Source organism: Liolophura sinensis, chromosome 2 (assembly GCF_032854445.1).
Source record: "Liolophura sinensis isolate JHLJ2023 chromosome 2, CUHK_Ljap_v2, whole genome shotgun sequence".
Lineage (NCBI taxonomy): Eukaryota > Metazoa > Mollusca > Polyplacophora > Chitonida > Chitonidae > Liolophura > Liolophura sinensis.
The window spans coordinates 17,754,248-17,780,084 of NC_088296.1; the positions used below are offsets into that span (position 1 = coordinate 17,754,248).

General features: G+C 41.2%; 1 protein-coding gene across 1 annotated transcript; it reads left to right on the top strand.

The window, feature by feature from the left end:
• Window positions 1-276: 276 nt before the first annotated feature.
• Window positions 277-25,837, top strand: LOC135462878 (multiple epidermal growth factor-like domains protein 10). The gene is made up of 12 exons (XM_064740175.1): window positions 277-399; window positions 3,395-3,535; window positions 10,609-10,803; window positions 12,349-12,555; window positions 14,433-14,570; window positions 15,195-15,332; window positions 16,902-17,039; window positions 18,447-18,584; window positions 20,323-20,460; window positions 21,190-21,327; window positions 22,488-22,669; window positions 24,324-25,837. Exons 1-11 carry the CDS (start codon window positions 333-335, stop codon window positions 22,658-22,660), a joined length of 1,611 nt encoding a protein of 536 aa, XP_064596245.1. The 5' UTR covers window positions 277-332; the 3' UTR covers window positions 22,661-22,669; window positions 24,324-25,837.

A 25,837-nucleotide genomic window follows, 5' to 3' on the forward strand; every position in this document is an offset into this window, starting at 1 on the left:
CAAAACATTAAATAATCAAAAAACTAAGAAAACGCGACGCGACGATCCAAATATTTAAGTAACTGTTCACGTATTGTGAAAACACTATGTACAGGGTGTATGGAGAAAAGGATACGGATATCCTGTTAGTTAGCCGTTACAGTTTGTGCTATAAAGATATTGATGTGTTGTATGTTTATTGCACAAGGTTAACACACATCCTGTTATGCACCTCTTCCTTCAAAGCGGATATTCCCGACTTTAGATAAAAATATGCGCAAATTACAGCATTTTGCACAGTCGGTAAATCCTAGAGCATCGACTATACCATCCCATAACAGTGTTAACAAAAAATGGAGAAAATATTCTGTCTGTTGATATCAATTTTTGTCGTCTTCATCATGCCATTGGATATTTCTGGTAAGTAACTTTTTTAGCTTTCGAAAAGACTGTCGAAATTTTAGGCATGACCACAAATTGAAAATGTATTGTCGTAGGTCACGGATAATTCTCAGATCAAGTACAGATATAGGTTTATCTGTCGGGCTTTGTTTGGAACTGTTCAAATAAGCACATGGATGTAATAAGCGTTCCTGCATGTACAGCCACTAGCCCTGAGATAAGGAGAATTGATGGAACTATGACACAGATCTGCAGATCTGAATGCTCCATCCATCAGGCAAAAACATCACTCTCTTGGCGGTGATAGTTAGATAACACTTTACAAACAATGTATTTGGAACCATATTTGCCATCTGACTCAGACTACATGTCTACTAGCAGCCAAATTCTTGTGTCAAATTCTTCTCAATGTACTGTACTTGCTAAATTGCGTGATGTAGAACGGACCTCATCCTAGTGTTCATTTACCCAGTTGATCTGGATAACGAAACGTTTCTGTATTATGAAATGCCTTACTGGACTTTTACTGGCAGTCAGAAAAGTTTATAACTGAAGACAGGGTGTTTTTTTTACATGGATTCTCTTCATCATTTGAGACAGACAACAGCATTTGACGAATATCTTTGTCGTGAAATACGGCTGAGTTTTACGGCTGAGTTTTACGGCTGAAAAAGTCCTAAATACTTTACAACGTAAACCCATTAAGACGTACAGGATCGAAAGCAAAACCAGAGTAGAGACAGTGGGATAGAAGTACAGGGTCGAAAGCAAAACCAGAGTAGAGACAGTGGGATAGACGTAAAGGATCGAAAGCAAAACAAGAGTAGAGACAGTGGGATAGAAGTACAGGATCGAAAGCAAAACCAGAGTAGAGACAGTGGGATAGATGTACAGGATCGAAAGCAAAACCAGAGTAGAGACAGTGGGATAGAAGTACAGGATCGAAAGCAAAACCAGAGTAGAGACAGTGGGATAGAAGTACAGGATAGCAAGCAAAACCAGAGTAGCGACGACTGTGTGATAGACGTACAGCATAGAGAGTAAACCAGAGCAACAAGGACAGTGTGATAGACGTACAGCATAGAGAGTAAACCAGAGCAGCAACGACAGTGTAGTAGACGTACAGCATAGAGAGTAAAACCAAAGCAGCAACGACAGTGTGATAGACGTACACGATAGAGAGCAAAACCAGAGCAGCGACAACTGTGTGATAGACGTACAGCATAGAGAGTGAAACCAAAGCAGCAACGAGTGTGATAGACGTACACGATAGAGAGCAAAACCTGAGCAGCGACAACTGTGTGATAGACGTACAGGTTAGACAGCAAAACCAGAGTAGCGACAGTAGGATAGACGTACAGCATAGACAGTAAAACCAGAGCAGCAAGGACAGTGTGGTAGACGTACAGCATAGAGAGTAAAACCAGAGCAGCAACGAGTGTGATAGACGTACAGCATAGAGAGTAAAACCAGAGCAGCGACAACAGTGTGATAGACGTACAGCATATAAAGTAAAACCAGAGCAGCAAGGACAGTGTGGTAGACGTACAGCATAGAGAGTAAAACCAGAGCAGCAACGAGTGTGATAGACGTACAGCATAGAGAGTAAAACCAGAGCAGCGACGACAGTGTGAGAGACGTGCAGCATAGAGAGTAAGACCAGAGCAGCGACGACAGCGTGATAGACGTACAACATAGAGAGTAAAACCAGAGCAGCAACGACAGTGTTATAGATGTACAGCATAGAGAGTAAAATCACAGCAGCGACAACAGCGTGATAGACGTACAGGATATAGAGTAAAACCGGAGCAGCGACGACAGTGTGATAGACGTACAGGATATAGAGTAAAACCGGAGCAGCAACGACAGCGTGATAAACGTGCAGCACAGAGAGTAAAACCAGAGCAGCAACCACAGTGTAATAGACGTACAGCATAGAGAGTAGAACATGAGCAGTGACGACAGTGTGATATCTGGGAAATGATCACATTTCACATTAACCGGTGAAATAAGGCCTCTTGCTATTTACCTTACTTAAGAGTTTGTTCTATCTGTTTATGTAAATATCTGAATAATAGCAAATTTATTTATCTATTTGATTGGCGTTTTACACTGTACTCAAGAATATTTGAGTGTGTGTATATAGTGTTGGCTTAACAGAATGGTTATGTTGATTTGACAGAATATGTGTTATATTTAACAGAATAATCTGCTGCAGCAACAGAATGCATTCTAGCACCACTCAGATAACAGAAGTTTTGGCTATTTTAGCAGATTATTTTTTTTCTACAGTAACCCAGACTGACCTTAAAATATTTCTGTAAAAATACCAGATTGTTTAAACAATGTATTTTTTATTCGTCATCTATATCAACAGCTTACTTCCAGCATGGATTCGAACACAGAATACATTATAGTGCCACTGGAACTCCAGTGTTCTTGTCTTGAAATTACGGAAATTTTTTTATGTGACTGGAGTTTGTAATAAAAAGATGCAATTTATTTGAGGCCGTTCAATTTAATTTTGCTTTTGTTTTTCTTTATTTATCGTATCTGATGTTTCTGATGTGACCACACATAGGTTAAAATGAATACGGCATTGTTTTCAGGATTAGGTATAAAAAAATTTGAAGATGTTTAAATTTTAGTTTGCCAAAGTGCTAAAGGGAATTCTACATCATACCAAAATTGCATGAAGTCCTCTATGTATTTTCCTTTCCTAGTAAAAGAAAAACAGAAGATAATAAAAATACTGATGATCATGCAGAAAAACATGTATTACTGTTTAGTGACTTTTTTAGGAAGTTAACCAGAGATCATTTGATTTCCACAAAGTAATATGACATACATTAAGAGCTCACAATGGCATCGAGTTCATCATATTCTTAAGCGCCATCTTAAGCTGTGGTTTTTAATTGTGGTTTATCTATGACCAATCATGGCTGTGTAGTTGCCAATCAATAAATATTTGATCAATCAATCAATCAGTCAATCAACCGATCTGTCCTGATAGGTCAATGTAACACCGGCCCCATTTCCTGTCAACTAACCTGCCGCTGTAACACGACCGAGAAGAATTGTCTGCCTGATCACGTGATGGGGTGTGGGGATCTGGGATGTCAGCCGGGGTGGAGCGGTCCCACGTGCCAGAGGGGTGAGTACAACAGAAATACAGACCTGTGTTACTCCATTTACTAACCTGGAGCTCGGTTTTTTCGCTTGTGCTGTTCTCAACATGTCGAAGATGTACGATACAAAAAATGTTTCCTGTAAATGCTTCTGCTATTCTTACTTCAAAGCGCCTTGTTTTTCGTGGACAATAGCGATCATAACGTCACAATTAACACAAATGTACCCGTTGCATCAACAGCAAGGTAAACGTCGCTAACCTCCATTTTCAATTTGAGTCGGCCGCATTCGGCATTGTCCGGAAAAAGATAAACTCGTGGAATGATCTGGTTGAAATCAGTGAGCTATGTCACATCTAAAGGGAGATTAAAAAATTGTTTGGGAACCTTAAGTTTAATTTGCGTGTTGATAATAAACAAAAAATAGCTATAATCAACTAATATGAAAAAAGGAGATGATCTTACATTTGGGAAGTGCAGCCGAGCCCACCATAGCAACGAAGTCACGTGATTCGAAAATGGCCGAGTAGTTACGTGGGTTACATTTGGGACACTTTCCATGTTTTGGTCTTTATTATTCCCGCATAATGGCTTGCTTCACGATCACGGGACACTTCTTTTTGTAGACTACAACGTTGTTAATTTAAGGGCGGCGAAGATGACAGGACCGAGTTCCAAGTTAGCGAATGTAACGATTCAGAGCGGTTAGTATAGAAGCTAAACTGGGAACATGATCAACGCATCTCAGAGCTAGAGTACAACAATGCTAATCGTGTACTTTTCAATAATGACAACACTTATTTTACTGTATACACACGAAATAGGGGCCTCCGTGGCTCATTTGGTTAGCGCGCTAGCACAGCGTAATGATCCAGGAGTCTCTCACCAATGCGTCTCTCATGAGTACGGCGTAAAATACAAGTCATATAAATAAATAAATAAACACACGAAATAACAATCTGTTTCTTGTAACAGAAAGTCTGTTGTCTTGGTGATGCGAGGATGTACCCTTTATGTTATAACATTATCTTGTCACAGACTTTCTGCTCCGAGGTCTCACACACAGACCCGATACGAGTCACATCTATTAATAGCTCACGCGAGCTGTGACGTCACAATATGACACCCATTCGTATTTGTATCAGCATGATATCTTGTCCGTGTAAAGCAATCTTCATGTTGAATTAATAGAAAATCAATGCTATGTTTAACAGACTACTATGACGCAATAACAAAATATATTCTAGGATCAAAGGATCTTAACGGATTATTTTTGGAGCGTAATCCTACGTGACTGCACGAAGCCTGCACGAAGCCTGCTGTACATTTATTATCCCTCAGAGTACTTTCTTTGCTGTCCAATTGGTCTATTGCCATCCGATCAGAACTCGTATCGTGTGTCCTATCCAACCACCCAATATGGCAAAAAGTCGTTTCCACACACCCGATGCAGCAGATAGGCTACTATGGAAGCGCGCGATATCTGACATATAGCCGGTCTAGGCCTCCTTCGCCTCGGTGTAGCACGGAACAACAGAATAACTAACACTCTTTGGACGTTTACATAAAGATATCTAAAAAACAAGCATGGGGCGCAACAGCCAGGCCTAGGCCTGTCACCCCTCTCCTGTCACACTTGTATCTCACCAGAGATGATAACATGCCCCTCTCAGTCGGTTTATCAGTGCTATACTCACCACTCACCACTGAAACTCTGAGCATTTTCGTTGTAACCATTAAGCCTACTCTCGAGAGCGACTTGACACCTGTTTTCCACCATAGTAACTACCATTTAACTTTAACCACACGTTTTCTGCTCCACATTCCTTCGCAAGTCCGACCGCTAGAGAGTGCATCGTCTACATGCAAATACGAATGGGTGTCATATTGTGACGTCACAGCTCGCGTGAGCTATTAATAGATGTGACTCGTATCGGGTCTGTGTGTGAGACCTCGGAGCAGAAAAAACTAACCACCACCCGTTTCTTCATAAATATGGCACAACTTTAAAGCTCTTTTAGATAATAAATTCGTTATCACGGTTAGTTGAGGGTGGGTGGTGATTGTGGTGGATGAGGGCGGGGGTGGGGGGATACGAAGTATTTACATGGTGAGTGTGAAAATTGATATCAGCTCGACCGCAATTAATTTCCCTGTAAATACTTCGCATCACCATGTAAATACTACGTATGCCTCTAAATCAGCTATGAATAATAATATAATGGCCTAAACTCCACACAGATTGGCCCCGTAACGTACTTGGTGTAAATTAGGCTGAATCACACCCTCCCACCTCGCCGATAACAGATGACATCGTATTGCTCACAACTTGGCATTTGTGGTATCTTTATAGATGTCTACAATTGTTGGTTGATGAGATATATTTGCGCATACAGCTTTAATAGCAAACAAATCACTAAAGTAATGTATACGATGACGATGATTATACAAATAGTGTTAGCCTTTCCTATAAAAGAAATCACACCGCTGGAGAGAAGGCACGATTATACAGGCATTGTTGAAAACTATGTACGTACAACTCTACAAACAGCCGCGTCCAGTAAGAAAACGCGAACCATGCAGTCACGTTTTGGTACATGTCAGCCACGTGTACGACTTTCACACATGAACGCTGATAAACTTAATTCTTTTGTGACCCCTCAGAATTTCCCATTGAAAAACTGCTTATAAAAAGCTATTAGTTACTATATCACTTTATGAAAATGAATGTTAAAAAATGCAATCAATTTAGGTATGAGTTAAAACCAGGGGCCGCGGAACAGGGGGGGCTGGGGGGGCTGAAGCCCCCCAACTTTTTCCTAACCAAATGTTTTTTAAAAATGTCCACAAACATTCCAAGTTCAATGAAATTAAAATTTAGTTGCGGCATTATTATTGATCTGATATTTTACGGGGCCAGGGCCACATAGTCAGTACTGTACCGTAACGTTTAACATGACTCCATTTTCCATGGAGGCTTTGCGTCGCGATCTGATAAACAGTGGGATTGCAGAGGTACCGGGTTTCGATACCGGTACGTTAAGACAACAACACCAATCACTCTTTATCTCTCTTTTGAGCTTTAGTTTTCACGGAAGTAAACTATAAAGTTGGCATCATAACATGCAGGCCTCGCTCTTTTAACAGACAGCGTAACACTGATGTTGCCATTTATCTAGTTTGAACTGTTTTTGTGCAAATTAATAAGCATTTTACCGGATGTATAGATGGCGCTGCAGGTCAAACCCCAAAAATACCTAGTGAAGTGTTCTGAGCCAAGGTGAACTTCAGAGGCGTTCCGGCAGCTATATGGTTGTATTACCCATACATGCAGCTTTGACGTAGTCTATGTCAGGTCTATAGATAGACTGAGTGTCTCAGTGTCGCTTTCAAAAACGCACCAACATTTAAATATGTCACAAAACGCAGGAGCAAAAAAAAAAAACGAAGCTTACAGCCAGATATAGCTTCTTTTTTCGCCTCAAAATCACAGCGTGTTGACGAAATTCCGACACTCGCTGATGATGAGAGCCAGCCATGTACCTCACACGGGCAAACTGCGGAGAAGACCGAGTCCACTACGGCCGGAGAGCTTTCAGAAACAACACCTGCCACCCAAAAATCTGGTCCTAATGCCGATAGTCCCCATTCGTTGGATGGTATGGCTATGCGTGAGCCAGTCTCTACTTCGCCTAACCAGCCGTCAAATTTTAATTTCCCAAACAGGATGTTCGGGAAACAGCAGCGATCTTTTCAACCTCAGTGGTTCAAAGCCTTTTCTTGGCTGCATTATCTGGAATATAATGACACTGTATTATGTCACACTTGTGTCACTGCTGACGAGCAGCGCAAACTTGGTAACGCCAAAAATGCCGAGAAGGCATTTCTCATAAATGGATTTTCCAACTGGAAAAAAGCCCTTGAAAAATTCCGTGATCATCAGAAATCCCAGCGCCACAAACTAGCTGTTCAGAGCGTTGAGTTACCACAGCAATGTGGAGATATCGGAGAGCGGTTGGATACTGCACTAGCAGCTGAAAAAAAGTGGAACCGCTCCATTTTAGTGAAGATTTTAGAGAACCTTAGGCTGATGGGGAGACAGGGACTTTCACTGCAAGGCAGCACAGACGAAGACTCCAATTTTATACAGATTTTGAAACTCAGGGCAATCGATGACCCATCTATTTTGAAATGGTTAGAAAAAAAAACTGGCAAATATACCTCTCATGATATCCAAAATGAGTTACTCAAAATCATGGCCAACATCATAGTGAAAGATATTGCAACATCGATAAAGTCTGCTGGATTTTTCGCTATTCTCTCAGATGAATGCACAGATATATCAAACAAGGAGCAATTAACAGTCTGTCTGAGGTGGATTGACAAAGCCTTAGAGCCACATGAAGACTTTGTCGGGTTTTACCACATCCCTAACATAAACGCAGACACTATTGTCGGCGCTATTAAAGACACCTTAACAAGACTGGATCTGTCTCTCAATAACTGCAGGGGGCAGTGCTACGATGCTGGGGGACCTATGGCCGGGTGGAAAAATGGTGTGGCTGCTCAAATCAAGGATCAATCAGTGAATGCACATTTCACTCACTGTCATGGGCACGCACTTAGTTTGGCCGTAAAGGATACAACTAGTGGCTGCAAGCTGCTACGCGATGCCATGGACACAACCAGAGAAATCTGTAAACTAATAAAGCTTTCTCCTAAACGCCAGGAAAAACTGGAACAACTCAAGGCCGAGATGCAACTGGACACACCTGGGCTCAAAGTTTTGTGTCCAACTAGATGGACAATCCGAGCTGAAAGTTACAAACGCATCCTAGAAAACTATGATGCGCTTCAGTTAGAATGGGATGAATGTTTGGAGGGCAAACTAGATTCTGAAATGCGAGCCAGAATAATAGGCGTGAAGGCTCAAATGGAGAGTTTTGATTATTTTTTTGCATTGAACTTGGGACAGAGGATATACAGTCATACTGACAATTTGTCCAAAACATTGCAGCAGGGCAAACTCTCGGCAGTAGATGGTCAGCGTAACGCAGAGCTTGTCGCTAGTGTTCTACAGAATATGAGAACTGATGACAATTTCAGTGCATTCTACGCTGTTGTCAACAGCAAAGCTACTGAGCACGAAATAGCTAAACCATCGCTACCAAGAAACCGGTCGGCCCCACGTAGATTTGAAGTTGGTGAAGGGGAAGCAACGTTTCCCAGAACATGCGAAGATCGATACCGCAGGATATATTTTGAAGCGATTGACCTCTCTGTTAATGCTATCAAAAGCCGCTTTGAGCAGCCAGGGTTCAAGGCCTATGCAGAGATGGAGAGTCTGCTCATGAATTGCCTAAACGGAGAGGACTATGCGGCATGAGTTGGCTATCGTTGAGAGTGAGTATAGTGGCGATATTGACCTCTTCCAATTTGAGTCCCAGCTGACACTGTTCAAGGCAATGTTGCCAAATGAGACTTACGCCTGTTTTCGAGATATCTACTCAGCTTATATTCAACTCAGCCTGGGGAATAAATGTTTGGTTTCAGAAGTTGAAGTTTTGATGAGACTCATTTTGGTCAATCCAGCCACCGATGCTGTGGGTGAAAGATCCTTTTCTACAGCCCGTCTCTTAAAGAGCTGGCTTAGATCGTCAATGAACCAGTGTCGATTCAACAATTTGGCAATTCTGACTGTCCACAAGGAGCGCACTGATGCCATAGATTTAGTATCCGTAGCTAATCAGTTCAGCTCCTTAAATGAGAATCGAGTAGCCACTTTTGGAACCTTCAAAAAGGAAGACTTTGACAGAGCTCATTAGGCCTAGATCTGCTGCGTAACCCAGATGAGAATGGCGACTTTGAATTGTGACTCTAATTTTAGGCTGTTATGGTGCTTGTTTTGGAGGAAACTCACAATATCAGCATGCTTGTCACTTAAGCTGTTCTCAGCACTTGCATATTTACCATTGAAATTCTTCAATCTCTATTTAGCGAATATACAGAACTGCCGTTTAAAAAGTTACCGTATATACCGATTAGTCATTACAACCTTGTTGTGATGGTTGCTTGGTCGAATTAGGGTTTCCGTGTATTCAGCAATCTATTTCTGTCCTATATGATGGCGGGGAGACATTAGCCACTTTGTTGTTACCACCACAGGAGTTGTTACCACAGAGATATAGTCTCAGCGGTATATTCAAGTTACTGCCAACGTTAATGTTTGTAATAGTCGTTTTAATCAATCTTAATGTAAGATTAAGATCCGAAATTTTGTAGTTCCTTAATTGTTTTCAAAATCCAACAACACCACTGGTGTTTCAAGTTATTGCAATTAAGTCACTTTTCTCGCTCATTCATCCTTCCCTTTTTAGCGCCGTAAATCGCCGAAATCGCGTCTCCGGCCATCTAGGGTTTCAGAGCTTCCGGGGCCTAGGCGGCCCCTGGACCCTCGCCTGTAGGGCAGGGATAATCTTCCCGGGCCTGCAGTTAGCCCCCAAACTTCTCAAATGGCTACGCGGGCCCTGAAAACAGCTCTGCCATGAAACTCTTCTGCCTTCTGTGTGAACGGTCCGCTTTGTTATTAGAGAAGAATGTGCAATTGGCTGTCGTGGTATTCCTGGTGCGAAGTACATGTACATCGTTCGACATCGCTGTCAAAGAATCTGCTAAAGCAGTCTAGTCACTAAAGGTTCTTCATTGAACCCTATAGTTTCACAAAAAAACCTATGACAAATCTTTATTTCCCAGAGTGCACTTGTCACGTGTAATTCTGCAGCTATTGAACAAAAGGCTACAAATGCATCATGTCAGCTGTTACTTGTATAATGACTCTCTAAAAGTAATTATATTCTATGTATATTTCATTTTATCGGGCATCGGTAAACTTGCGTCCGTCGAAGATCACGTGCTTGCTACCAATAAGGTGTGTATATCAATAAATCGTACGAATATGTGAAAATGTTCGTAAGTAACTCACTTAAGTCGGTGGTCGTCCAAAGTAAAAATAAATAAATTTTCGTGGCACACAAAATAGCATGTCCCTCATTTGCAAAGTACACGTCAGGTGTGACATTTTTTTGTTCTTATTCCACAGAAAACATTGCTTTCTTGCCAAGAAATGTGGATTCCAGCAGCGAATTTCACATAGACAACATAGACTCGATGGCTTTTGACGGGAACTTGTCCACGGTATTTCGTTCTCGGGAAGAAGCCAACCCGTATCTAACGGCGAAGACGAAAGGCTGGAACTCTGATACATTTATCTATTCCATAAGGATATATAACGGAGGTACAGTACACCATATCTTCAATGCGAATCTTTTCCACCTTTATGTCAAAGTTATGTAGTCTATTGTGCAGAGTCGTCTTTGTTTATTTATTATCTGATGTCTCACGCCGTACCCAAGAATATTTCACTTATACGACGGCGCCCAGCATTATGTTGGAAGGAACCCGGGCAGAGCCTGGCGGAAACCCCAAACCACCCGTAAGCTGCTGGAAGACCTTCCCACATATGGCCGGAGTGGAAGTCAGCATGAGCTGGACTTGAACTCACAGCACAATCCCGCCTTTGTCGCGACTATTTGATAGCATACTGGTATCGTAGTGGGCATTTATTTATGTGATTGCCGTTTTACACCGTTGGTCGTTAGTGTGAAGGCCTGCCTGCAACCAGGGGTGGTCGTGGGTTTCTTCCGGGATCTGCCCGGTTTCCTCCCACCAAAATGCTTGTCGCCGTCGCATAAGTGAAACATTTTTGAGTACGGCGTAAAAAACCAAGCAAATAAATAAATGAATAAATAGATTTTACACCGTACTTAAGAGTAGATTATTTCACTTAAACAATGTTAGCCGGCATTCTGGTGTGAGGAAGGTGGACGGAACCCGGACCCCACCCCCCACCCTCTCACCTTGATGTCAAACCTTTCCAGTTGGTCTTGTAGGTCTCCTATATATTATAGAAGAACAATGGTCAGAGTACCTTGGACACGGAATCATTCTTTTCACTATATTTTAATTATATATGGTTCGTGCTTAAGTGTAAAAGCCTGAAAAGTTATCTTGTAACGTGGAGCTCAAAGTTCATGTTGTAAGAGTGGATTTATACTTATGTTTTGGTGTACTGAATTTTTCGCAAGGTTTGTTTTTGCCTAATCACATCAAATTAACTGTGTTATTTCAGCTTACATGTAATGTTGTATACATAATGTTCGTTTGACATGAAACAGCAACAACAACAACAACAAAAAAGTAGGTTAATGGATAGATTTCACAGAAATATAATTTGGAGTTGCTTCATATCAGCGAACCAAAAAAAGATCTATGCATTCATATATTGTTTGCATCCCCTCTCGGATAGGTTTTGGATAGAATACCGTCAGACAACAAGCAAATAAACATTTAAACAAGCAAATATTTTTACTTACAGTTTTGCATGGTCCACGTTATAATGCTTCCTTCATTTTTTTCTTAACACTAGCTGGGAATTCTTGTACACAGTTCTGGTTAATTCTGCCCAATGACTCAGAAGCCCTTTACCAATGATATCGCTGTCTTCGTCTCCCGTCATACATGGGAAAGACTATCAGCAATCTACGAGTAGTGGTATGCCAAGCATTTGGCGTCGTGACTGAAATAATGTTGACAGCTACCTTAAACCCAAATCACTCAAAGAAAAAAAAAATGGGCAGCGCTTATGAAAGGTTTATCTGATTTATACTAAATTTGAACATGATAAGGGAGTAGACGAAACGACGTAGATATGTACATATGTACATATATATGTACAGAAATCCCCAGGCGTTTCTTACGTATTAATATTTTTGTTATGCAGCCACAGACCTGGGAGACTTATCCGGGTTTGAGATCTACGTGAGTAAAACCAGCGATTTCATTAACTCCAAACTGTGCTACAGGGATAACACAACTATTGGCCAATCAGAATATGTCATCAACTGTACTCAGCCCCTGACTGGTCCATACTTTAAACTACGCGTTCCCAAGACAACGAGCCTTGCTATCCGCGAAATGGAAATAAACAGTGAGTACATGAATATGGAGATCTCTAATTTTTTTTTTTAATTCAGTTTATGTTATTTTGTCAATGACGGCAGGTGGCAGCACGGACTGAGTCATACAACATCAGTATATCACTATAGTATACTGTAAGTTGGAAGGTCTGCGGCAACCTGCGGATGGTCGTGGGTTTCCCCCGGGATCTCTCCGGTTTCCTCCCACCATAATGCTGGCCGCCGTCGTATAAGTGAAATATTCTTGAGTACGGCGTAAAACACAAATCAAATAAATAAATCAAATAACTACAGTAGACTTACAACAGCGAGTTTCCGTTGTTGTTGATTAATACAATATTTGTTTGTCTGGAAGTTAAGAAATATCGCCCAAGGGCACTGGTAACAGCTGGATGCCTTGTAGCGAACGATCAAGCGTTAATAATTCTCTTGCAGTTATCTCCCCTTGCCGTCAACTTGCTGTAACAGTAGGGCGATAGATCTCTCAGGAAACCCTGGGCAACCGAAGCCATGGATTTAACCTGAAACCCCTTTTTCATTCTTAAAACTTTCTTTTCTCGGTAAAATGAAACGTACAGCATGGGAAGTGTCAGCTCTCGACATGTACTGTTCCAAGATCAAATTCATCACGGTTTGGGAGATATCCCCTGCGCATCGTGTTGTTCATGATAGGTAAAAAGGACCTAAAGATAGGACTGTGTCAAGTCAAAACAACAAGAGTCACATTATATAGGACGCACTGTACTGATTTGTTATGAATTTTGTCGCTGACGGCATGAAAATATTTAACTTACCATGATGGTTATGCATTTTATGGGTTATGGAAAGCCAAGGCCTCGGGGAAAAAATACCCTTTCTCCATTAGGTCGTCGTCTGAAAAACACGTAAAGACTTGTAGCAATGTTTGAACTCTTGGTAAATGCAGATGTACTGAATTACCTCCCTTCTAAAAATGAGACCACTTCGGGGACATTTAAGCCAGTGAATAGGTGTAGAGGAAACTACGTACCAGATTTTTTTTTCAAGCAGATTTGGAAATCCTGGGGTATCCGCGGTGTGTAAGCTTTAGAAGGCAGTTTTACCCTTTGAACGAAAATCGAATGAGCCTCCATATATAACATACATCTCACGCTATATTATTGCCGCAGCCCCGTGACTCAGGAAATACAATGCAAATCAGTGAACAATTTTAGATAAATCCAGTGTTTTCAAGACAACTTTCATTGAATACGACAGAAAACTGCCATGGCCAAGGGGGTGCAATAACAAAGAAGCCTCTCAGTAGGGCGATCGCTCTGGGTTGAAGTCCAGCTCGTGCTGGCTTCCTCAGCGGACGTATGTGAGATGGTTTGGCAGCAAACCTGTGGCTGGACGTATATTTCTCCCGATGCACTGCCCTATTTCCTCTCGCCATAATGCTGGTCGCCTTCGTATGCGTGAAATATTTTTGATAGTCATCGTGTCATTTGCACTTATTTTCACAAATACCCTGTACACGCCAAAATCTATAAGAAATAAATGAATTTTTCGTTCTTTTTCATCTAATATTGAAGGCTTTATGGCCCTATTTCTGATAATAGAAAAACTCTGGGCCCATGGTGGATGAGCCAAAAATAATATCTACATTCATTTGATGGTTGTCCAGCAGAGAACTATTTCTAATTTCAACTGTATGTAGGACGAACCGCAGTGTCCGTACTGTAACCAATGTTCACGTGTAATATTCATCCTGTCATGTTGGAAATTGTCTGTAGAACGATGGAACATTTTTAAAATTTACCTGTCGTGAGATGAGATTACCGGTAATGGTAAGTGTGTGTGAGGTATTTAAACGTTGCCTTCGCTTTTACGTCGTACATGTGCCATCTTGATCTTGTCTATTTGCCAGATTGTGCAGATTACTGGTTTGGCGACCAGTGTAACCGCCTTTGTAACTGTCGACAAGGTAATCACAGATGTGATGGAATAACAGGAGATTGTCCCAATGGATGTCTACCTGGATTCAACGGAACGGAATGTTATACAGGTAACAGAAGTATCCAAACCACAGCTCAGATTTCCAAGAGGTAAACAATATCCTTATACCGGTTATGTTCACAACCTTGAGTGCAAAGCCGTCGATCGGAAGAAAAATATCTCAAGTCCAATTCTAAATGCCCAACCGTGTGAATAAAATTAGAGTTAGATAGTGACCTGGTTACCTAGGAATACAGGTAGCTAACTGTTTCCAGTCACCTCGGGGAGATATTGCTGTATGATATCCGATGGGTCAAATCCTCTACATAGCCAATCATATTTCACGTTTAATCATTGGATGGCCCGTTTATGAGTTCACCACAATATCCGGGCACAAAGCAAGACGAGGTGTAAAGCTATCTCAGTAACGCTTTCATTGTAACTGTTGGCATAAAAACCGTTGTGATGTTAGAGGTGGCCCTACATGGTCACCATTTGAATGGCTTAATTGAGTCGTTCACAAAATTTTGTTAATGAATTTTTCCCAAAACTGCTCTCAAATCTCGTCGCCTCGTGGCGAAGTTATACGTCTTAGGCATCGTCATTCAGGAAATAATTACGGGCAATGAACAGCTAGGTTTTGACGCGGGGTTCTGCTAGGCATTTTTTCCATGTTTTTCTATATTTTGTTCAGAATGCCCAGAAGGTACTTTTGGATCAGACTGCAACGGTGTCTGCCATTGCAAAAACGAGTCCTCCTGTGACAAGACTGACGGAACTTGTGATTTCCAAGGTTGTGCGGCCGGGTACAAGGGAAAAAACTGCGAAAGTGGTACGTTTTCAGCGAATTGGATAATAACCCACGCACACAATCACAACTGTACCACCATTTTATACAAGTAGATAAAATTCAAATATGACAGCATCTTGACTTCAGATAGATTCACTGCATGAAGTAAACGTGTGTTCAACATGTACTTCATTTCCTTCCTCCACGGTGTTATGTTCACTTTATATCTCCAGCAGCTCAAGGCCAGCTTCCAGGCAATTTTACAAAATCGTCTATAATTTGCATGAAACTCGCCCAATTAATTTGTAGTAATGATATGAGATAAACCTGGCCAACACGCATTGTTCACTCTGACAGTTGTCATGGTAACCAAGACTATCTTAAATTTTCCTGGATTTTGTGCTGTAACAAATGTACGCAAGAATATTTAATTAATTAAGAAATTTTTAAAAAATTTTAAAACACTTGTTTCAAAATTTCCATAGTTATTATTTCCTTAATTATTGTCCTTATCGACTGATCATTTCATAATGTTTAAGCATTTCTCTAATAGTATGTAAAAGCTGAGGGCATAATTATTTTGTATTCTGCTCAGTAAAATTGAAAGAAAATGGACGCGTATTTTCGTTTGTTGAAAATTAATTACACGAGTTACTCCCCTTGAATGATTCACAACCCGTCACACGGCTGCTGCTAAGTTATGTTTGCGTGCTCAGCTTACGCATATGTTCGATGAATGAACTCACTATGTGGTCTATCCATTAAGAATAATTCGTAAACTGTGAATGTTGTTCTTGTTTTAATAAAATGAAGATCGCGATGAAAGAGTGACGAAAGCTCATGTATTATTCCTGGGGCTGTGGTGACAAACTGACGGTGGGATAGGCTAATTGGGAAGTGCGCTCAATATAGAATAAAAACTGACTTACAATTTAACAAGTTAAAACCTTTATTTCTTGCCTTGAGCTACTGGAGCTGACGACAGTTGTCAATGATTTTGTTTTTCACTCAGTTTTTCGGAAAAATTGGCCCTAAAGCCGGAACCAAAATAGTCAGAAGCTGACTAGAGCTCTCGTACAAACGGTTTGATGTCCTCTGACCATACATGGCTCCTGATCTATAACATGTGGTTACGTTTATTAAACCCAGAAAAGTATTTTGCGCCAGTATATGTCGATGCGGACTCAGTCAATGAAGGATGGTTATTCTACTGACTTGAGAGCATAGGCCCTATGTATATACATTTATTTCATATTTTCTCAGGAAGTGCAATTTAAGTAAAGTGCACCGCGACTGTTGTTGGACGAGATGCCATCAGCGGCTTTGCTATGTACCTGCACCAGGAGAGGTGACATCAACAAGTTTTTGTGCTACCTGGACCTGAAAGGGTGAGGTCAGCTGGTTTGCCAGGTGTCTGGATCAGCAGAGGTGACGTCACCAAGCTTGTCTGATACCGACACCTGACGAAGTGACGTCAGAAAGTGTGTCAGGTGCTTGCACCAGTAGGGGTGACGTCACAAAGTTTGTCCGCTACAGACACATGACCAACCGACGTCAGAAGCTTTGTCAGGTACAGGCGACAGGGGATTCAGTCAATCTATTCTTTTGCAGAGTGTTATTATGGTGATTTTGGAGAGGGATGCCAGGGTAAATGTCACTGTTATCTGGGTCATTCAGAGTGCAACAGAACCACCGGGCATTGCGGGCGTGGGTGTCAGGCGGGATATACGGGAGACAACTGCCAGCAAGGTATTTTGTCTTGTCTTATTTTTACTATTTTTTTTTTACGGTGGCGTAAAATAGACATGCACAAAAATTAACATGTTTCGAAAAATAAGCTTACTTACATTTAAGCTTACTGTGATCGGTATGTTTTTTCTTAACTCGACGTCTCACTAAGATGTAGTAATTAGGTGATTGGCCCTCTGGGCGACAACTTATGGTTCTAGTCAGGACTATTGATCATAATTTTGTGCACCAAATGAGAAAAGACACAGAGAAAACTGACGAACCAAATCTGATAAACTTTTTGCTTGTCTGTAAATCGGGCACGTGGTTTAAGGGCCATTTTGGACGCCAAATTAAGTCTTTTTTCTCAACAACTATTGCACTGATTGTCCTAAAATTTCTATATTCTTGTAGACTCTAGGTACATCAAGCTTGAAAAATTGGCGTAGAAAACCATCGCGTATTCTGTTGTATTTAAGGCCGCGGATTTCCATTTTGCTCATTGTTTTCACCTGTGTATGTATAGTTTTCATAAAATTAGCAACAAAAGTTTCAAACTGCTTGACAGTCTCTCTTGTACTTAACACGGGAACTTCGTGCCAGACTGCATCAAACTAATTACTGGAGTTCATTGTGGGGATGGGCGTTAAACTTGCAACAGCGCTTTCTTTCTGTCTTTCTTTCTCGGCTATGAGTAGAAGCCTTAGTATTGTACCTGTAGTATTCGATACCTGGAAGTCTAGGGTTCAAGTCCAGTATTTCCCTTTTCTAGTTTTGCTTTTTAGAGCAGTTATCATTGCTATTTTCAATACAATTTATTCCGAGCGTACAGAGAAATTTCTCCAAAAGTTATGAAATAACTTCAGCCTCCCTCCACTTACACAAAGCATTTCCACAGAAGCTGCGCAACGTCTTGAGTGTCTCTCCACCCACATAAAACATTTCTCCAAATGCTATAAAATAACTTCTCTCTCACCAATGCGGCCTCTGTGAGTTTAAGTCCAGCTCATACTGGCTTCTTCTCCGGCCGTACGTGGGAATGTCTGCTAGCGTGCGTGGCAGACCTTCGTGGGAAGGTCTGGGGCTGGTCGTGGGTTCCACCCACCATAATGCTGGCCGCCGTCGTATAAGTGAAATATTCTTGAGTTCGGCTTAAAACACCAATCAAATAAATAAATAAAATAACTTTAGCCCCTCTCCACTTACACAAAACATTTCTCTAGAATTGCAATATGAATTATTAACGACATCTAAAGACTGCGTAAAAAAAACTTTGAACAACCATACGTTAGGTAAATCATATCATTTTTAGTTTCTTCTCTTTCTTCTTTGTTTTTTTTCACTTATACAAAACACGCTAGTAGTGTGTGGAAATCAAGTAAATGTTATTATGTGTAGTGGAAAGCTCATTTGTTCTGAATGTTCCAGAATGCGTTACAGGAAGGTACCACCTGAATTGCGAGAAAATTTGCCATTGCAAGAACCGGGAGTCTTGTAACAAGGTTTACGGAACCTGTGACGCACTTGGCTGTGAACCGGGATATCAAGGGCCTTCTTGTTATAGAGGTAAGTCACATTTGATGTGGACAGTGACACAGTGGGCTGTTAAGCGGGATAACAAGGGTCATCTTGTGACAGAGGTAGGTCACATTTGATGTGGACTGTGACACACTGGGCTGTTAAGCGGGATAACAAGGGCTATCTTGTGATAGAGGTAGGTCACATTTGATGTGGACTGTGACACACTGGGCTGTTAAGCGGGATAACAAGGGCTATCTTGTGATAGAGGTAGGTCACATTTGATGTGGACTGTGACACACTGGGCTGTTAAGCGTGATAACAAGGGTCATCTTGTGATAGAGGTAGGCCACATTGGGCTCTCACATACTTGGCTGTAAACCAGAGTCTGACAGAGTCTGTGTTCGTCTGATGTCATGTGTAGGCCAGACTCAAGTGGGGCTCTCATACACTTGGTTGTAAACCGGGATGTCAGGGTTCTCTTGTGTCATGTGTAGGCCAGACTCACTTGAAGCTTTTACACACTGTGTTGTAAACCGCGATATCTGTGTTCTCTTGTGTCATGTGTAGGCCAGACTCACTTGGGGCTCTCATACACTTGGCTGTAAACCGGGATATCTGTGTTCTCTTGTGTCATGTGTAGACCAGACTCACTTGAAGCTTTCACACACTGTATTGTAAACCGGGATATCTGTGTATTCTTGTGTCGTGTAGGGCAGACTCAATTGGGGCTCCTATACACTTGGTGGTAAACCGCGATATCTGGGTTCTCTTGTGCCATGTGTAGGCCAGACTCTCTTGGGGCTCTCATACATTGTGTTGTAAACCGGGATATCTGTGTTCTCTTGTGTTATGTGTAGGCCAGACTCACTTGGGGCTGTCATACACTGTGTTGTAAACCGGGATATCTGTGTTCTCTTGTGTCATGTGTAGGCCAGACTCACTTGGGGCTGTCATACACTGTGTTGTAAACCGGGATATCTATGTTTTCTTGTGTTATGTGTAGGCCAGACTCACTTGGGGCTGTCATACGCTGTGTTGTGAACCGGGATATCTATGTTCTCTTGTGTTATGTGTAGGCCAGGCTCACTTGGGGCTGCCATACACTTTGCTGTAAACCGGGATATCTGTGTTCTCTTGTGTCATATGTAGGGCCTGACTCACTTGGGGCTGTCATACACTGTGTTGTAAACCGGGATATCTGTGTTCTCTTGTGTCATGTGTAGGCCAGACTCATTTAAGGCTGTTATTCACCGGGTTGTCAGCCGGGATGTGGGGAGTCTTGTAAATATGTAGCATTTGGAGGCTAGTATCATAGGAGCTGTCATATACTGCGTTCTCAGAAGGAAGATCCTTTTCACAGATCGAAGCGTTTAAACACGGATATTGGGGCAAAGCAAGAGCGAATTCATACTTCTTTCAATAGCTGAAGTCACTTTACATCACAGCCACCAGGGACACGTGGGCTTTTTAAGTCATCATTAGAAGAGAGAGTTTGATGAGACAGATATCAATTTCTGCCCCATCAAAATGACCACAATTATTCCGGGGTAGTGCAGGATTTCTGTCGAAAATTTGGCAGTGGTGTTAAGCGAACGTAATGAACGGCGCTTGTGATGTGAAGATTATGCAGACAAACAGCCTTTGTGAGCCAATGATCGGAGTGCTGCAATCAAGCTATATTTGTAACATTAGCGACGCACAAGGGAAGCGATGATTCTTTTGAACATTGTGGAACGTTTGCCAGGTTTATTTTTTTTTGTACGTTTTTATTCTTTGTTTTTAGCATGTGAGACCGGTCGGTTTGGAGAAAAATGCCAGTTCTTCTGTCACTGTAAGAACCCTGCCTCGTGTAACCATGCCAACGGAACATGTGATGAACATGGGTGCGCTGCAGGATACAAGGGACATAACTGCCAAGAAGGTTTGGCCATTTAGGCATACTTGGCCACAAAATTACAGTAACAGATAACATACACACAGACAGTCGCATACGTACGTGACCACACGAGAATTTGGGTGTTATGGCCTTATTTCACGAGAGTCTGTGTTTCATTTTATTTTATCAGGGCGAAGCCAGGGAACAAATATAGCAAAGCCATTACTTTGCTAACTAATATTGAAGTATTTAAAGGTATAATCATATAGTATTAATGTTGCGCAAGTAACTGTTTGTGATGAATGTGTTTTGATGAGAACGATGGATGTCTGGTTTGATGAGAACGATAGATGTCTGGTTTAATGAGAACGATAGATGTCTGGTTTGATGACAACGATGTCAATTTTCCCTTTTTCACATCGACCAGAGCGTGGCTTGCGGCAAGGAGCCTCCATGGCCTAGTGGTCAGCGTGCTAGCGCAAAGCATTGACCGAGGAACCCGCTCACCAGTGCAGTCGCTATGAGTCCAAGTGCATTTCATGCTGGCTTCCCTTCCGGTCTAGGGTGGGAAGGTCTGCCAACAACCTGCGGATGGGTCGTGGGTTTTCCCCGGGCTCTGCTGGGTTTCCTCGAACCATAATGCTGAACTCGTATAAGTAAAGTATTACTGAGTATGGTGTAAAAACTCCAATTAAATAAATATATTTATATACTCGGAGAAAATGGCACACTATTTTCCCACATGCATGTATATCATTGTCTTGTTTAAATTAGAATGTTCGACCGGCCGATTCGGAGACAAATGTGAGAACGAATGTCACTGTAAAAACCTGTTCTCGTGTAACCATGTCAACGGAACGTGTGATGAAAGCGCCTGTGCTGCCGGATATAAAGGAGACATCTGCCAAGAAAGTAAGTTTGACTACTCGGTGAAGATAGGATCACGTTCTGTTAAATATTTGAGGCCTGTAAAATGGGAAACGAACGTGATATCGCCTGTAACTCGGAACCAAGATAAAGATTTACGAGTCAGATTGGTTTCTTTCTTAGTTTTGCACAGAAATAAAAGACGAAGAGATAGAACAACGTTATACCATATATATGCATCAAGATTTGTATGACGATTCTAAACATGTATACAACTGGCGGGGAAAGACGTTTAATCCAGAGTGCAGGATACAGTGTACATAAGTGTGGACCTTTGACAAGTTACTGGCGAACTTTCAGCCGTGCGATATACCGACATGCGTACCGTATTTCTGCAAGGCAGTTGGTGTTCAACGAGGGTTTGGCTGCGCCAATTGTGATCAAGTCTAAACAAATACAGTGAGAGCTAGAGATTCCCTGCCCAAGTCCGGACTTGAATTCGCAACTCACGCGTCCTAGACATTTAAAGGCAAGCGCCGTCACCCACTAGATCACCGCCAGCTGTTTACCGCCTATATTAGACAAATAACAATTTCAAATGCGCATGGCAAAGTTTAACTAAAATTCTGCGATTCACCTAAACGGACATGTCCTTTTGTAGCTGTTAAAGTTCGTTAAATAAGTGTCAAAAAAAAACCAAAAGAAAAAAACAAAAAAAAAAAAAACAAAAAGCAAAAAACACAGCAACAAAATTCATCTCTAATAAAAACGACACAATAAAAACAACCACAAGTATGGAAACTCCCGTTACCTTGAAATAGACACTTTTTTGAAACATACAGGACACGTCACACGTCGACGTCACAAGGACACGTATGATGAACATTCCACTCGACATGAAATATGCATATACACGTAAGCCACTGTGATGATCAGCTATCGCTTGCAGCAGAGAGGAGCACTTCAGTTGCATGTGACGAGTGCCAACTTCACATGTTGGTCTGTTTATATTTGTAAAAATGGTTATCACTGCTTCGTTAAATATTAATTTTGGTAAAACACATGCCAAAGGTCAGTGGTTTGAACGTAATCATTAAATAAGTTTGCTTTAAAGTTAACAATTTGACTTTACAATGTTAGGTAGACATTTGTGTTTTTACGCTTGTTGAAACATGTCCCTACACACTGTATCTCCTTTGTTGTAGCTGTAGATAGCCCTACTAACTCTGAAAATCAACGGTCATCGAATGGTCTTCTGGCTGGCGTGATTGTACTGGCGGTAATTTCGGCCGCGGTGATCGTGTATGCAGTCATCGCCACTGTCAAGGGACGCCACTGGTACAGAAGTCTGCAGCAAGAGATTAAATCTTCCTTTTGAACCATGGAGGTAAGAGTACAGCTGATGTGGCGCTCGTGCAATAGACCGAATAATTAATGACCTCATAGTCTATGAATTATGAGAATTAAATAGTACTTAAATATTAGTCAAGTAGTTAATTAGTTAAGTACTAACTAAGAACAACGGACCTCTTCTTATATTGGATGAATTTATATGCAATTAAATTCTCCTGCACTAAAGAAAAAAAGACTTTTTAAACTAATAGAATTTGTATTGAACAATTTCAAAATATGGACGTTTTTCGTCGACAAACATACACATGCTTACATCTGCTTTCAAGGAACACTGATCCTCAAATGCTTGTTGGGGCACTGTGTTTTTTTAGATATTTCTATATTCATTGACGACCAGTTAGCATGAGTTGTGTCGTTAAATATGAAGCATCAAAGTCTTACATAGTACGCGCTCCGTGAAGGAAATGAAATCGGAGACGTAGACATAACACTTGCAGTTCTTGACCCCAACCAATATGTGACCAAGACTCCCGTGACACTTTGACTCCCCTGAGCTGGTGATTCTGATGATCTGACTCCGTAACTACTGTTGGAATCCCTTGACTCCGTGCCTGCCATTGGAATCCCTTGACTCCGTGACTACCACAGTAATCCTTTGATTCCGTGACTACCACTGGAATCCTTTGATTCCGTGGCTACAACCCGAATCCCTTGATTCTGTGCGACTACCACTGGAATCCCCAGACTCCGTCACTACCACTGGAATCCCTTGATTCTGTGACTATACGACTGGGATCCCTTGATTCCGTGACTACCACTGGAATCCCTTGATTCCGTGACTACCACTGGAATCCCTTGATTCCGTGACTACCACTGGCACCCGCTGTCTTCATGACAGCAACTTTTATATTGCAGTGCACGATTTGCTTTCTGGCCTTGACAGACATTTGATATGAGGACGTGAGAGGACAAATGTAATGCACGGTTGTACGAAAGGAGATTTGCACAGAGGTGTTGACAGAGTAAAATGACACATGTAATGTGAGATTTGGAGGAAGACTAAAGTGTTGACAGAGTAAAATGACACATGTAATGTGAGATTTGGAGAACAACAAAAGTGTTGACAGAGTAAAATGACAAATGTGATGTGAGATTTGGAGAAAGACAAAAGTGTTGACAGAGTAAAATGACACATGTAATGTGAGATTTGGAGAAAGATAAAAGTGTTGACAGAGTAAAATGACAAATGTGATGTGAGATTTGGAGAAAGAGAAAAAGTGATGAGAGAGTAAAATGACAAATGTAATGTGAGATTTGGAGAAAGACAAAAGTGTTGACAGAGCAAAATGACACATGTAAAGTGAGATTTGGAGAAAGACAAAAGTGATGAGAGAGTAAAATGACACATGTAATGTGAGATTTGGAGAAAGACAAAAGTGTTGAGAGAGTAAAATGACAAATGTGATGTGAAATTATGAAAAGACAAAAGTGATGGCAAAGTGTAATGCGTGATTTGACGTGAGGAATGGAAAAGACAAAAATGATGACATCTTAAAATGACAAGTGGGGTGGGAATCTAGACTCAGTAAGATGTATAAGTAGGGAAGGGCAAATTCCATCTGGGAGTAGTTGTGACAGTTTTCAGGAAACTAGAAATTTAGACTTTATACCTTGTCTTTCATTGTCAGGTGTCCAAGCAGACGGAAGATGAAAGATCGTGAGAAGACCAAGCAAGCCTACAAGAACATGATTCCTGTTCAAACATGTAACTCCAGTGACCTCTATAGGCTGTCGTGTATCTTGTACGTGTTATTGAGCTCATCTTTCACATATCACTCAATGCTCACAGTTTTATCACCCAGCAGCCTTTATATTGTTTGCACAGACTGCTTTTCTACACTCCACATACATGTACATAGTAAAAACTCCCAGAATGGAACAAATTACTCAGCCTTCGTAAGGTTTGTTGTTTTAATGGAATGTTTTATCTTATTGAAATCCTTTCGTGATTTACTTTAATTTCTTGACTGGTACAGTCAGGAATATCAGTAATATCACATATTGCCACCATCACATTTGATATTCATATCTTTTTGTAATAATTATGGTCCACATTTATTCAGGGTTTATTACAAGCACATTTGTAAATGTTTGCTGAATAAGACAAATGAAAAGAATCTACGAGGAAAGATGGATATACATTCCTTGTAGGATAGAATGACTCCATCGTTTGTTCGAATCTAGCTGTTGCTGTGCCAGCTGCGGAATTTGACTCCAAATGTTTGACACGCACCTGCCAAATGTTGGTGGTTAATACATCCAGGTTTCCTCCGTCCATTAGCTTGGACACTTTGAAAATAATTTTAAAACAATCACGGATACATGAAATAACAATGTTTTTTTTTCAAGCCACTTAAATTATGCAAGGTGAATTAACTTTAAAACGAACATAAAATCAGCCACTAAATCTGAAATAATTAATAAAGTAGTATTCCAGAAATGTTCCAAAAATTTTTAAAAAAAATCTACACCGTTTAACAAAACAATAAATAGCGAACAATCACCAGTACCTAGCCACTCATTTGGTGATGCCAATTTGCCATGTTAGAGCTATCTGGAGTGACGTCACAAAACCTAGGAGCTCTCCAGTACTATCGGTATTAAGCTGTGTGACAATGAGAAAATACAAATGAAAACGCCTGCTACCCAACCAAAGAATTGCGTGTCCAAGGGGCCGGTATTTCTTTTAGTTTGGCGCTCGATCAGGGCGATGTTCGTTGACACAAGCACTGTATGTTAGCGGTCCTGCTTGTCCTCGTTCTGCATGGGTGTAGGCATTTGCCCTATCTGGCTGTGCGCTGTGCCGACTTCCAGGAATTTACCGAACATAGCAAGACCGTCTCAGCTATAACAGACTCTTTCATTCAGATAAATGGGGAGACATTTTCGTAATAAATCTGAGTACAGCACAGAACCTATATGTTTTTCATGAAAGCAAACAGATGTACGTACATGTATAATATACAATAGGTCATTAGACAACATGCAGGAACGTTACCTATGTTGAAAACGTGTTATGTTTTTTTAAAAGTTTGAATGAACAGCATATATTTATGCAGTCGTTTCTCCATACACATGTCCGCTTATAGTTCACACGCTGAATGTAACAAATATATCCCCAAACGCTTCGATATCGACTGCA

Bases quoted from the DNA above. Each gene is read 5' to 3' on its own strand.
- LOC135462878 (XM_064740175.1), top strand. From the start codon at position 333: ATGGAGAAAATATTCTGTCTGTTGATATCAATTTTTGTCGTCTTCATC. The intron at 14,571-15,194 runs GTAACAGAAGTA...TATTTTGTTCAG, and splicing joins CGGAACGGAATGTTATACAG to AATGCCCAGAAGGTACTTTT. The intron at 17,040-18,446 runs GTATTTTGTCTT...TGAATGTTCCAG, and splicing joins GGGAGACAACTGCCAGCAAG to AATGCGTTACAGGAAGGTAC.